General features: G+C 27.7%; 1 protein-coding gene across 1 annotated transcript in view; it reads right to left on the bottom strand.

The window, feature by feature from the left end:
- Window positions 1–614: 614 nt before the first annotated feature.
- Window positions 615–15770, bottom strand: part of LOC132928378 (disintegrin and metalloproteinase domain-containing protein 10) — a 76248-nt gene continuing 61092 nt past the window's right edge. Inside the window, exons 5-14 of the mRNA XM_060992996.1 lie at window positions 12080–12211; window positions 6926–7050; window positions 6713–6841; window positions 6463–6631; window positions 6169–6338; window positions 5931–6098; window positions 5720–5847; window positions 5443–5557; window positions 5185–5319; window positions 615–4721 (exon numbers count right to left, since the gene is read on the bottom strand). Of these exons, the coding sequence (XP_060848979.1) occupies window positions 3561–4721; window positions 5185–5319; window positions 5443–5557; window positions 5720–5847; window positions 5931–6098; window positions 6169–6338; window positions 6463–6631; window positions 6713–6841; window positions 6926–7050; window positions 12080–12211 (2432 nt within the window). The 3' untranslated portion in view covers window positions 615–3560. The remainder of the gene's footprint in view (window positions 4722–5184; window positions 5320–5442; window positions 5558–5719; window positions 5848–5930; window positions 6099–6168; window positions 6339–6462; window positions 6632–6712; window positions 6842–6925; window positions 7051–12079; window positions 12212–15770) is intronic.

Below are 15770 nucleotides of genomic sequence, written 5' to 3'. Positions count from 1 at the left end.
TTAATTTTTAAAAATATTGTTATACAAACTTGATTTTTGTTGTTATAATATTCCACTACATTTATTCATTTAAACTAATTTTAACGTTTCAAACACTCAATGTCTATCTTCAGCTCTCTGTGAAAATAGAACTTGTGTTAATATATACACTTATTATTATACGTTGAACAATTGCATTACACTGTACATATATATACATAGTGTTATTATATACTATTTAGTTATTTATAATATAACTTTAAACAAACACGCGCACCTACAGGAAACTTGATAATGTTTGTAATATTTATTACACTAATTATCAGCTCGGTAGTTATAACTCGTAATAATTAACCCACACCTAAGTTAATTAGAAAAGTAAAAACCATTATTGTTACTACCGCCCTGTGTTTGCATGAATTCGTTTCCCATTTTATTATCAACGTCTAAAGCACGCACGAACACGAAATACTGTTGGAACTTGGAAGTACACCCAACCTGCAGTAGTATAGGCACTGCCTATAATACATATATATAACAAAGCCATTAAAATTTAATCAAGTTTAAAATCACTATTTCATAGTATACTCATTGAATTAGTACACAAGCGTTACCTAATAAAAATATAACACACATTTAGGTAAGTATATAATCCATTTAATGGTCATAAAAAATACTTGGTTGGACTTGGACATACAATTAAGTAGGGTATCACATTTTGTTTAGTATGAAATCTTAAAATAATATTAAATGAAATAAAAAATAATAATAAACAACTTAACAAATCACAATACTGCACAATCGGTACATTGTTAAAATATAATACAATTAGTTCGTAAGTGTAAAAAAAAAATCTAAAAACTAAACTCACATGGTTACAGGTTACGCATAATATATCACAATTAAGCATAATCAGTAATTCACATAAAATTAAAAAATAATAATGATAAATTAATATAATAAGTATTACACATTTCGAAGCTTAATATGCAGAAACAAATACAACATAATATTATACATCTTGAAGATTACATACGACAACATCTTACAATAAGTTTTAAGACAACACAATAATGTTAATATTATTTTTGTCGTCCAAAATCGTTTTTTTATCTTATCTACATGCTTGTTTTTAATAATAATAAGGAAAAAATAACACATAAATAACTCTCACACGCACACAAAAATGTTACCAAGTATAAATTTTGGCACTGAAGAATATATTTAGCAAAGTTAAGAAAAAAATAGCGTGGTCATTGTAGGAATAATAAAATCTTATGTATATCAATGTTAAGTTTTATTTTCAAATTATTACTAATAAAAAGGTGTTAGCGTACTTTTTTTTCTAAGGTAGTAAATAAAAAATAGTGAAATGATTTTCTTAACACGTGTTAATTAGCTATTCAAAAATTATACGACTACACTAAAATACATTTTTTTTTAAATCCAAGAATTATAATTTATTTTATTATGTACAGTTTTACAATAGTTGTCAATTGAATACGAATGACAGACATTTAAATTATTAATAGGTACGCCATATAATTTATAATTTGTATTTTTTATGTACAAATATTATTTTTAAATAAAACAAAATTTATAATTAATGTACAAACGACATTGCAGTAGGAATAAGTATGTATAACATTGAGCTATTTATTGAAATGCAAGAAACTAATACATGATTATCATTCTGATTGATATACATACATTATTTTCTATAATAGTACAGTAAAAATATCAGTACAACACAGCCATTGTTTTGTAAATTTTACGTTTTGCTGAACAAATTGAATAAAAAATACTTTTACGTGTCGGTTAGTCAAAAAATATAAACAAAATATGTAAAAAATATCTGAGGAAAGTTCGGAATCATATCGATGAAAGAGTAAAATTTGTTTATCCACAATATTCATTAAAATGTAATATTATTCTTCAATTAAGAATATCATGGTAACGTTTATATAAATTAATTAATTTAACAAATTTAAAAAAAAAAACATTAAAAAATTAATTTGGCAAATATTTTAATTGATTAAAATAACATTATTACTTTAGCAAATAATAGATATTCGGCACAGCGAATTTAATTTTAAATCAACAAATAAAATCTAATTTTGTTCAATACAATAATTTATTAATACTGTTTGTAATTTATTTTATCTTATTAGCTTAATATATATGAGTGTAGTTTTTTTTTATTTATTAAGTTAAATACTTATTAAATGGAAAACATACAATTAAGTAAGTAGCAGCAAACAATAAACAAAGTAAAGATTTGTTTATGTTAACCATATCATATCAAATATGCATGTAATATGTAATGTGAGGAAAACGATTGAAATGGAAGACTCCTTATTATGTCATAACAGAATCAGAACGAATAACCTAACTGACAGCATACAAGTTGAAAGATATTTATATTAGTAGTTCATTGTTTTTTTCCTTATAATATTGCAAAGATTTTTATTGAATACTATAAAATAAAATTTAAAAAAGGCGAGGTTTGTTCCTATTACATGAGGCAATAATTTTGTATTAAAACATGCATTGTTGCCATCATATAGTTAAAAATAAACTTAAAACATAACAAGAGATCTTCTATAAATAATAAATAATATACATCCGTACGACAAAATAATCATACACAATTTCATATTCTTAAAATATTATACGACATGAATATTACATAATACTGACGATTTGAATATTTGATCATAACGTTATTGCACCGAGGAGAATGAATTGATGTGTTGCCAAACTCGATAAATTAATCACGACAACAAGGTTTTTATTATATTGTTATTGGGGTTAGTTTATGTAGAAATAAAAAGGTCTGTAGATTTTTCAAACCCATTGTCCGAAACCAACTACTGTTAGCAAAGAAAGGAAATAAAACGGAGATAAACTCATTTATTTTATTATAAAAATGACTACAATTTCGTTTATTACCTACAACAGTGTTGTATAATATAATATTTGTGATGGATGTGTTTTCGTGTTTTTATATTTCAAAATCTCTGGGTTTTATATTATATAATAATAATATAATATGTATATAAATGGAATGGGAAAACTCATAAAAAATTAATACTCGATAAAGACCGTTTGGAATATCGTTCGAAATGTATATTTTGTGTTTTTTTCTTTTTTTCTCGTATTTAAGTCGTTTAACGATTTAGTAGATTTACGCGAAAATTGAAATTTACCGTCCAACACTGCAATGGAATAATATTATACGTCTACCACTGATTGGCGAAGGCGGATTGACCTGTTGACGATAATCACGAACGAGACGTACAAAAACGGAAGTTGATGCGTGTGGCGGGTTGAGGTGAGTGGGGAAAAAGGGCTTCGGGGCTGAGATCACAAGCGCCGCAGTAGGCACGTGCAGTTGTCCGCGGTTCCGATCGGAATTCGATTGACGAAATTAAAACGTGAATTAACGACGTAGTCGGTCATAACGATAGAGGAAAGAAAGTATCGTACATTCGTACATAGTCGATATAATAATAATAATAATAATGATGATGATGATGGTGAACAAAAAAAATTCGTAAAATTACCTCGTCGCGCGACTATCACGTTTTTTCGTCGGATTTACTCGCGTTAGTGGCGGCCGCGGGACCGCTGTTGTTGTCGTTGTTGGCCTGCTTGTTCTCGGTGGACGGGAATCGTATCAGATTGCTGTTACCCGACGTGCTCGGCTGTTGTTGTTGCTGTGGAACGCTGTTCCGCTTGGGCCGGGGCGCCTCGTCGGCTTTCACGTCCACGCCGGCGAACGACTTCCTCTGTTTGTTCGGCGGCGACGCGGCCACCGGAAATATCGGCTGGTGGCCGTCGTGCTCCGTGGACGACATGCGCAGCAAGTCGATGGCCGCGTTGTTCTCATATATGGGCTCGGGCGGTTGCAGTCTGCCCGCGGAGGCCGCAGCCGACACGTTCTTCGGCTCCTGCTTGGCGGCCCTGCCACTGTTGGCCTGCTGCTGTTGCTGCTTCTTCGCTTGTTGCTTGACAGCGCCGCCGCCGGCACCGCCACCGCCGCGCACACGGTTGGCCCGAATCAACAGAGCCGCGCGCTGCTTGGTCCGGTCCGGCCGCTTGTCTTTCGTCAGATCCGGCTTGGACTTGCTGAGCTTGACGCTAAACTTGAACGGGGGCTTATACACTACCTGCAAACTAACTTGATTGTCTTTGGTTTTTTGTTGAGCTTTGGGCACTGGTCTGGCAGGTTCGGGGGGGTTCACGAAGCCGGCCGGCGACGACTTTGACTTCCTCAGCGTGCCGCCAAGAGCCTCTATGTGATGCGAGTTCAACAGCCAATTGCGGACCTTACCCAGCGAATCGTCTTCGGGTGTTTTTTTGTTCGCCACGAGCACTTTGTTCTGGGCGACGCTGTAGTCGATGACGCCTTTCGATTTTTTTCGCCTCGTCTTCCGTTCTTTCTTCTGAGCTAGGCCAACCTTTTTGGGTGAAGACGTCTCTGTCGTCGATTCCTCCTCGGCTGCAACATTCTTGCGACTCTTTTTCGCGGGACTGTTGTTGTTGTTGTTTACGTTACGTTTTTCACGTACGCGTTTTTTCAATGGAAGTTTTGAACGCACGGCAGCTGGATGAACAGTAACGTTTTGATTGTCGCCATCAGCTGGCAACCGGACAGTTTCTGTGGTCGAACTGTGGATGATCGTCACCGATTTCAATTTTGGATCGGATCGCTTTCCAAACAACCGCGTACTTAGAACCTAGAAATATTTATAATTGCAATATTAGACGCTGTTTATAATTATTATAATTGATAATAATATAGGTATGGTTCAAACATCATAATAATAATAAAGCCTACGATGCCGAGAATCTTATAATGTATTGAATAATTAATACTATTGTGGTGTAAGCCTTAAGATGTCTGTGTCTATTGTCTATGGATTATGATATTGTACTCTACATTGCGTAATTAACTGAATAAGGAAAATACTGTATAAGTAAATACTGGATTTTAGGATCTGTAATTTCATACGCAGAATGACTTACAATGTGAATTCCGAATAACCTGAACACATTTATGCACAATAGTGTTTATGAAAAAAATCAAGTATACAGAAAAATCAATATGAAAATCAATATACATTAAACATTAAATATTATATTGTATGTATTATATTATTTAAATTATTCAGTAAGTGTAAAAAAAAATGTTAAACATACTAGCATCAGTAGGAAAGAAGCCACAATTAGACCAGAATAATACCAATGATCTACAGCCCATTTTTTAAATGAGGCAATACTTTCTTCGGATAACAACAACTTTCGAAGCGTTGCTAAAGGTCCTGATGGATCAACCTAAATAAAACAAATATTCAATAGAATTTTTTTATATAGTTTTGATTTTTACATTTTACTATACCAAATTGTTTATTATAAAAATTAATTTTTATAAATTAATAATAATTTTAATATACATACCTCTCTACATCTTTGAAATACATCACAATACCCATTGTAGTCGTTACACGGGGTACCTGGCTTAGAATACATATCTGGTATGTCGTATGGCACGTTATTCCAAGAATATGATGACCTAATTAAATATACAGTTAATTATTATAAAGTAGTTACTAGAATTTTTTTTATACCATTTCACTCCCTTCACTTAAATCGTCATATCTTTTTATCTTTTATATTGTGTAACTCGTTTTATTAATTTTAACCCCCCCCCTCCCCTCAAAAAAGTATTACTCACAAACAAGGTTGATTTTCACCGGGTAGCTTACAACACAATTCGCACGCTTTAGTAGGAGAGTCCTGAGGGGTAGGTAAACATTGGCAGGATTCGAGTCCATATGCAAGACATATAGATCCAGTACATTCCTGAAAAATAATAAATGATCAAGTAAAAATAGAACATAGTAAAATGTAAAAAAATAATGTTAAAAATATATCATAATACTCACTCCCATGTAGCACACAAACTCTTCATTGCATACAGTCTTATTTGGCTTGTTAATGGAAGCAGGACAGGTAGGAGTCATCCCATTGCAGTAACTAGCATCTCGGCAACCGTTGTCATTACGACAAAGATCTCCTATTTTCAAATTGCAATCATTCGTGCAACATGGTCCCTAAAATTTAAATATAAATATTTACTATAAACGAATTGAAAACAACAGTACAGATGAAATAATTGGGTACCTGTGAAGGGCTGCAAACACTATTTGCTGTCAATCTACACGGTGGTTCTTCGGGTCGTGAATATCTCCTTTGTGGGAAACAACACGCGTCTTTGCAGTCCTCTTCCCATCCACAATCGCACTCTTCACCGGGTTCAACAACGCCGTTACCACAAATCGATGCTTGGGGTTCTGCGAGAATAGAAACAAACCGTCAATTAAATATTATATTGTTCACATCCAGTGATGTAAAAAGCAAAATAATGATACTAAATAAATAACAAAATCTTATTTGATATATGATTATATTATGTACCGGTGAAACATCCTCTAGTGCTTCTGGCTTTGACGTTTAGTACAGGATTTATAGCAGACAAGCTACACGGCGAAAACCTATTATTATTTTTCTTGTCGCCTGAAGTTGCTCGAGCGAACATAATATAGTTACCGTCGTCACCGCCGGGTGTACATGTTTCGGGGTCGTGCTGTAAGCAAATCCAGTTAAATTAATGGAAACATAAAAACTAATGACGAATAAATATCATTTATTAAATTTATATACTAACCGGCGAACCAAAGTTATGGCCAATTTCGTGTGCTAATGTAACATGAGACACAGCGGAAGGTACATGTTTTCCGTAATTCAATAGCGTCACTATACCGGTGTTCAAACTTTTTAAACTACCCCGGTAATGCTAAAAGAAGTTAAATTATAATTACTATTAAATAAGGGTTTTTGTTTTAAACGTTAAACCGTCAAAGAAATTGTAGATACTCACTCCATTTTTTTCACATACACCGCCGGCGTTCTTCAAATCTCCGGTCCACGCTAAACCTAGAGTACCCATTTCGAAATCTCTATACGTAAACATGTAAGCCAAACAAAAAGCATCGTAATCTTCCTCTGAAAACAAAAATAAAACTTGTTAAGGTTTGAGCTGTTTAGGATATAGTTTATTGTTGTATAAATGTATAATAAAGAAATATAAATATACATTTTTGGAAAAAAATAATTTAATAACATAGTATCTTTAATCTTGATACTATTTTAAAAATAAATATGTGTATCTACTATGCATACTTTATATGTGTTTATAGCTTACACTTTACTTTTTTAAGTGGATTTAAAATGTCAAATAATTTTTTATCATCGGTAAACACAATCGTACCTCTATAGATACCTCTATCTGCTGGTAACTGTATAGTGAACTGATAAAAAAATTACTTGTTTTTCAAATATTATAAAAGTATGACTTTAAAAGATGGTAAAAATAAATTAATTTACAGGCTAATTTAAAAAAAAAATGTTGATATAGGTGTTAATTATAGATTTAAGTTACAGAACACGGTTATGTTCAATTTGGGTTGTGATATTAAATTATTAAGCAATCGTTATGTTTGGATAATGATTCTGAGTGAAGATCAGATAATATCACGCACGTCTTGCTTTAATTTCATTTTTTATTTGAAACTTATACATCTGGGTTTTTCGTTTTGCTTTTAGAAATTATCGAGAAAATCGTAAAATGGTGCACCTCTTTATATAAATAAAATTACCAACTAGACTCAATTCCAATCAATGCATAGCACTAATAGAAACTTTTAATGTAACACTTTTTCCGAAAGTTTTCACAGAAAAAAATAGTAATACAAATATATATCCCATTGTAAATTTAATACCGTTTTTGACCCATAATATCATAATTTATATTTATCGTTATAAAACCAATATAATCCATACTTCTGAATTTCTTTTTGATTATACGAGATTACGAGCATTATTTAAAATTAATTTTTAAGTTTATTGGTTTAGAAAATATTCAATACTAATAACTTGAATAATTTAAACAACATAATCGATACCAATTTATTTAAATGTGTAATAAATTAAATTAACACAGACTACGAGTTTTGATGAATCGTATGTGCACTGTCGTATTATTTTTAAGTGTGGTATTTAGTTAGTCATATTTGTGCGGTTATGGTAAACGTCTTAAAAAATATAGTAAATAAAAATGAGGGGCGTGTTTATAGAATAGGCCGAGTAGGCCCAGGCCTACTCAAATTTTATTTGACTGTTTGGTTCCATGTAATAGGAAAAATCTTCCCTAATAGTTATAAGCACTCTTACACACTACAGAACAAAACTGGGCTACCCAATTATGTTGTGCTGGACACACCACTGTAAAAATGTAAATATGTATGTAAAAATAAAATAATATTATTAATTAAAACTAAAACCACAGTTATATTATATAGTAATTGTAAAATATAGAAATTGTATATCTATTATAACAAATTATTTATAAGTAGTTCTTATTAATTTTATTGTAAGTGAATTCCTAAAAATCTTAAAACATTTTTTAATGATAAAATTGTACTAATCATTAAATAACTATATTCTGATTATAGTCGGTTTATTACAATATAATGTCAGTAACCAAACACTCATAGATGCATAGTCATTATTTAATAGCGTGATGAAACGTGAGAATATTTTTTTCCTGTTATTGTAGTACATTTTTTTGCAATCATACCGCATTCACAAAGAAATATTTTCAAGTAAAATATATTAAAATTCGTATTATTAAGTTACTGCACGTTATACGCGATTCATATAGAATCAATAATTTTTACAGAGATTTAAAATATTTATAATTGAAAATACTCTTAAGTATTATTATTTTATTAATTTTGGCTATTCTTTAGATTTAATAAATATATAGATTTAGCGTAAAACAAATGAAAACCAGCAAAAAAATTTGAAATTTATAAATTCCCCAAAAATAAAAACTAAAATAAAACTTACTTTAAAGTACACTAAAATTACAAAAATTATTTCATTAGTTTCCGTAAATTACTAATAATTTATTAGGTAGTTAATTATACGAATAGATTACAAAGCCAGAAATCAAATAATTCAAGTAATTCCAATAATGTTTTATAATGTTATAATCTCCAATATCATTAAATGTTTTATTATTTTTTTTATTTGTATTTTTAAATTGGTAAATAATCTCCAAAATATTAAGACAAGTACGTTTCACTTATGTAAAAGTTATAGCTAATAAATATTTAAATATTATTAAACAGCCAAAGTTGTTTTGTTTGTAATTAATATAATATTTTAATACAGTTTGAGAAAATAACGGAAACCTTAGATATGGGACAGGTAGGTACTATTATAGATCTAGAATACTCATCTCATTTCAATAATTTCAACATTCAACACAAGACATTTGAAAACTAGACGATGGTACGTAATTTTTTATACATATAAATGATAAAATAATTTCATCTAAGAAATAATAAATATTAAATATTTAAATTTCAAATAAATTATACCTTTATAAAAAGATTCATATTACAAATAATAAATAATATGAAATATAAGACTATACAAACGTCGTGATATTCTAAATCCATAATAAATCGAATTTCCCATGTTTTATTATATATCATGATTAGAATATGTTACATAATTATTTATAATATTTTTATAAAATTAATTTTTTTAATATACTAATTTTAAAATACTTAAAATATTTTTACTATAAGCTGCAATAGTATAATATAATATAAATACATATGATTCTTGATAACATTATAATATTATATAATAATAAAAATATTTTATTGTCAGTTTCCTTATATTATATATCTCATAAAAATAATTAGAATTTAGTAGTTTTATATAATTGAATTATTTCTATACTTGAGATATTCTATTACTAAGAATAAGTATTTTTAATTATCAATTTATTTTTATTTTATTCATATTCTTAGAGGAACTAAATAGATATGTGTTTAGTTTCTCTCTAATAAATAATACATATTATGTACGGTATAATTTATTTATATACAGAATAAAAGAGCAGTTTTTAGTTATTAGACTTTGTGTAATATGGATAATAGGTCCATTATATAGATTTTGGAACGTATAAGGGCTATGGCCACTTAAAAATGTTAGAAATTATTATTAATCTATCAATATTTATAATTTGTAAAAATGGTTCAAGTTTAACAGATTCAATATTACATGTAATTGATATTTTTAAAAAACATTCTTAAGATTTTTTATCGTTAGAAAGCTTAGTATAAACATTTAAAAACTGAAAAACTAATAGCTTAAATTTTGGTTTTAGAATTTCAACATTTGAAGAATTTGTTCGTTAAATAATTTACAGTAAAAAAAGTAATTTTCATTTGAAAAACAGAAGCTTGTATAAACACAAGACACAATAATACCAAACATATTGAGGATTTAAAATATGGTCGTCAAATATACTTAATAATTCCAATAATCAAACTTTGAATAAATTCATTACTAAAGCGAAATGTCAATGAGCATGCTTGGTGAATCGTATAATATATAATATTGAAATGACTGCGTTTATAACGGGTTGACTTTAAAACTACTGACTCGATTTACATGGTGTTTTTGGTAAACTATAGATAATTTTTCAAAAAACAGCATTAGGCAGCGATTTACGATCAACCCAACTTCCCCCCCCCCAGAAAACGGAGCAGTGAAAAAGTATACTTATGGCGCCCATCTGCTCAGTTTTAATTTTATTAAACAAAAGGATAGATTCACCCGTATGGAGACAGGTAATTTATAAATCTAATACATAATAATACATTATGTAATATAAATGTATGTAAAATGTAAACAGTTTACCCAAAGAATACAAACATATTTTTTATTTTCAAGGTTTTTATAATTATTAGATATGCTGTACGTTTAGGCGTTCATAAAATATATACATTTCATTTTATTAGGTACAGTTTTACCAACTTGAAATTGCCTTTTACACTTAACTAAACATTTACTCGAAACAGTTTTATCATTTAACTAAGTAGGTATACAAACTATTTGATATGTCTTTTTTTTAATTGATCTTTATTTTACTTTGAAGACTTAACTATTTTTGTCATGTAAATTTACATTATAAATTATCTTCATAATACACACATATGCACATTACCTCAGATTATATATACTCATTACTCGTAAGATACAAATATATAGAATAATATAATTAATGAAAAAAATTTGAATTTAAAATTCTTGAATTTATCTCAAATATTAGTTACCTACATACATTATTAAGGTTTAATAATATATCTAAAGATAACTCATTTTTTGGATACATTAATTAGATTTCAAATGTATACATACTTTTTATCGATTTTTAATGCAACTTTAATATTTAACGAAACAATTTGTTTTTAATGTAAGAAAAGCAAATTTAACAATTAATATGCGTATACATTATTGTTTTACTATTAACAATATTTAATTTATTTAATAATCTTAGAATTATAAAGTATATTTTTGCAAAACACGTTTACCTTGGAGTCTCGAATTATTACCATTAACATATAAATGTGTGATCGTTTCCTAAACGATTTTACCTTTTTAACGTTTGCATTTTTATGTTTCAAATCAATAAAATTAAACTATACCCACGCCTACTTACTAGTCGCTAATATCTATGTTCTATGTATTAATATATTCGTTCTAGTTGGGAATTAACAGCAACTTACCACCAAGATTTGTTTCTTTTTATTTCGTCATTATTCTACTCTGAAAATATTAGTGATGGAGATGGAACTTTTTTACTCTACTAAAGTCATTAAGTAACGTTTGTGGTACTCTTTGAAGCAGCTGTTATAAATGGAATTTTAAATGAGAAAAAAAGATAAAACAAAAAACAAAAGCCCATCAGTTTAGACGTAAAAATAAATGCATAAAAAATGGCACCGGTGGTGTTAAAGGGTCTTTTGTGTTGACCTTTTAGAGCGTAAAAATACCAATTGAGTAGTAAAATCATTTTATATCCTGGAAGAATGTTTTCTTTACCGAATATGGTTAAAATTCACAGAGTATGAACTTTGCGTGTGTCTATATTTAGTTAATTTCGACTTACCCGAAAATATTTCTAAAAACTTCTCTACTCCGTAATTCCCCAGGAATTTGTAGGTAGGGTCTGGGTTAGAATGCACTTTCACCCTCTTAATCATGAAGCTTATATTGTCTGGTTTGCCGTCTTGATTAAAGTCTGAAAAAAGAAACAAACAAAATTAATAACATTGTTCTTATAAATTTTCCTCATTCTCTATAGTTATAGATTTTTATATTTTTTCATATAATGAGATATTTTTGTAACAATAAAATAAGTTATTGATCAATTTAAACTATATTATTGCTAAAATAAAATATACGACTTATAGGCAAAAATAAATTTCAATATTATTATTCCACATATCCAAAACTATAAAAAGTTATAATAATGGTTAAATAGTAAATAGTGTATCATGTTAATTTTGTAATTTGGAAATTATTTTTAATATTTCATATCTTATATATTCATAATATTATATTATTTTTACATATTTTATGTACATCGTACTTGTGATGACATAATATTTTACGAAATACCAGATTGTAACCTGATAATTTAGACGTATACATTTTAATAATTCAATAATACCAGAAAATATAATGTTATGCTAAATTATGCAGGTGCTCGTGCTACCTATTTCAAAACCACGTATTTTTATTTTTTATAAGAAATTTATAGTTAGTAATGAAGCAAAAAACCAAAAAATTATACATGCAAATATGAAACCAAAGAAGAAATAAAATTATTATTACTTGCGAATAAAGCGTAGCATTTATAGTATCTGGTCAACTAATATAGTTTATAATAATAATATTATATTAAGAAGAATAATAAGAGGATGTTATATCAGCTATTGTCGTTGAACCAATAATTACAATTTTATAAAAAAATATAAATAAAAATGAAACTTTGCTTCACATATCTAATACCATAGGGCGTATAGGCTTTAATTAACATTTTAAATAACTTATGTAATCAGAGTATTGTAGAAACCTTTATTTACTATAGTATTTTACAGTACTTGGACCTTAGAAAAACTTAAACTAACATCATATATTTATAAAAAAAAAAATGTATTATATTGCAAAATATTCTTTATGTTTTAAAATTAAAATATAAAAAAACTAACTACATTATGTGATTTTACAAAAAAAATAAAACATACTAAAATTACTAGTGATCGAATTACAGAAGTTTTTTATATATTGCCCATTGGAGAGTTGGAAAATATTAATACTAAAACACATCTTCTTATAAAAAAAACTAAATTAAATTATACCTAAGTTATTATAAATTATCCGAAAAAAATATTATAGTTTTAATCACAACACCAAAGGCAGTACATATCTACTCCCTATGTTAGAATATTATGTGATATTTTATTTCTTTTTTAACTTTTTGATAAGTCGTAACTCAGATTATAAACTCTTAAGAAAATATACTATGAACCATTGTTGCCTTAGTTTAAACAATTCGAGGTATCCTTTATTTTTTTACTATGGTTAATATATACATTTATACGCTGAAAACCGAACAACTGAATCTAAATTCTTAGTAATATACAATAATAAAATTGAATAAATATAATAATATATACATTTTATTATTTTAATCATCGTTATAATTTATTAGTACGTCTTATAATAGTTTTTAAGTTTTATAACATATTATAGACAGTAGGTAATTACGTAGTAATACTAATAATACAATATATCTACTGATATTAATTTTAAATTCCTTGATTAAAATAATATATCTCAACTTACTATCCTTCGATAGTTTGGTATATTGATAAAAAAAATAGAGAGACAAAGGTTAGATTTATTCAGAATTTGCCCCAGAAAACACTCAATGGTTTAATGGAAATTTTGAGTGGTACTCGTTTCAATAGAACAAATATAATAAAAAGTCAAACGAAATTCTCTATATAGTAAAAAGAAAAAAAATCTATAAATTCTCGTTCTAAAAGTATTTGCGGAAACAGTAGTCTAAATAAAGAATCTTTAAAAAATTGTTTAATTAACAAAAAAAAAACAACTAAAGAATATAAAGTAGATCCGTGACCAACCTGAAAAGTACCTCTGCTGTTTAAATAAAAATTCCTAAAATTGGAATAAAGTCAGAAATTATATATTTGAATTTCTTTGTAAATAAAAACAAAAATAATACTTTTATAGTTATAGTTATAGTTATCTATAATGAATTTTGGTTAGTAAATTATTACGCAATGCATATATTCCCATCATACACAATTTATGATCTTTCAAATTTGACAATAGCTATATCATAACAATATAAATTTACTAAAAGTTAATACATTTACCTAATTATTAAAAATATATACTTAATGTGTCTTATAGTTTCGTTAAAAATGAGATTAAGTGTGAAAAACATTCACTAATTAGAAGAGGATTAAAGGAAATCTTAATGGAAAGCCTTTAAAAAGGAGTTTACCCTAGGGGCGAGAAATAGTTTCAGCACGTTTACAGATTATACGATGTAATATATGACGTTCATTATCTTAATTCAGTGTACGGACGACCAGGATTTTTGTAAAAATTCCAATTCCAATCTAATGGAAGCTCCTGCTTAATATTTATAACTCGGGTCCGGGTTTTGACTGCTTATAAAAACAAAGGCGGGGTAAAAATAAAATATTCATATGGTCTTATAAATACAGGCGTGAAATGATTACTTAACTTTGGTTTCCATTTTAGAAAACTGCATAAAATATATTAGCAAAAGACAGAACTAATAAAATGTTTTCCAAGACTTTGTTACTTATTCAAAAATAAATATTTATATATACATTTATGAATTTTTAAGGTTACCTATTCAAGTGTCATTTTTGTTGTAGTTTTTTTTTTTATCAATGATTTCTGTGTTTAATTGCCTGACGGAGCCCTATCCATCGATTGGATTCAGCAAATGTAAATAGAAGTATAATAATAGTATTTGCTTAATTCATTCATTAATTTAAAACTGTTCTTAATAATTCCCGTCGGTTATCATTATTTTTTTAAATTATTACTATTAAAAATATTTACATGTAGTTTACACAATATTGAGATAATACTATTTATAAAACCAATAAATAATATATTAAAATACAGGGACGAGCCTAGTGGTGGGGGGGTGTCCCTCCACCCGAAAAATAAAATAATTATTAATATATAAATTAAATGTCACATTAGGTTGTATAATAGAAATTTTGTATTTTGTAAACAATAAATTGTAATCATAATAATTATTAAGCCACGTTAGAGATTAGTATAGAAGATCAGATTAATTCACTATTATAAGAATATTTATTTTATTTTTTGCAGAAAGCTTACACTTATATATAATTTACTAATTCAAATTCAAATTGTAAGTTGACTTACAATATACAAAAAATAATATTAAAAATTATTTTAGACGTAAGAAGGAAACTCCAATGGATTAACTTAAAACATGGACTACATATTTTAAGAACTAAAAATACGAGGACTTACATTTTAATGATCAATTTTATGTGCAACCACATATTTTGATGTATATAGTATATATGTATAAAAACAATGATACTATTTATATAATTATTATGTTTTGTATTAACTTTTTTATGAGGAAATTAGTATAATAAGTAATAGAAATAGAAATGTTGTAAATATAATTAAAAACTAAAAAACAGCCGAAAACTAATAAATTTCATTATACTCGTAATATTCACACT

Source organism: Rhopalosiphum padi, chromosome 4 (genome assembly GCF_020882245.1).
Source record: "Rhopalosiphum padi isolate XX-2018 chromosome 4, ASM2088224v1, whole genome shotgun sequence".
NCBI lineage: Eukaryota > Metazoa > Arthropoda > Insecta > Hemiptera > Aphididae > Rhopalosiphum > Rhopalosiphum padi.
The sequence above is the reverse complement of the archived record's forward strand: the minus strand, read 5'-3'. Positions and strand labels throughout refer to the sequence as shown.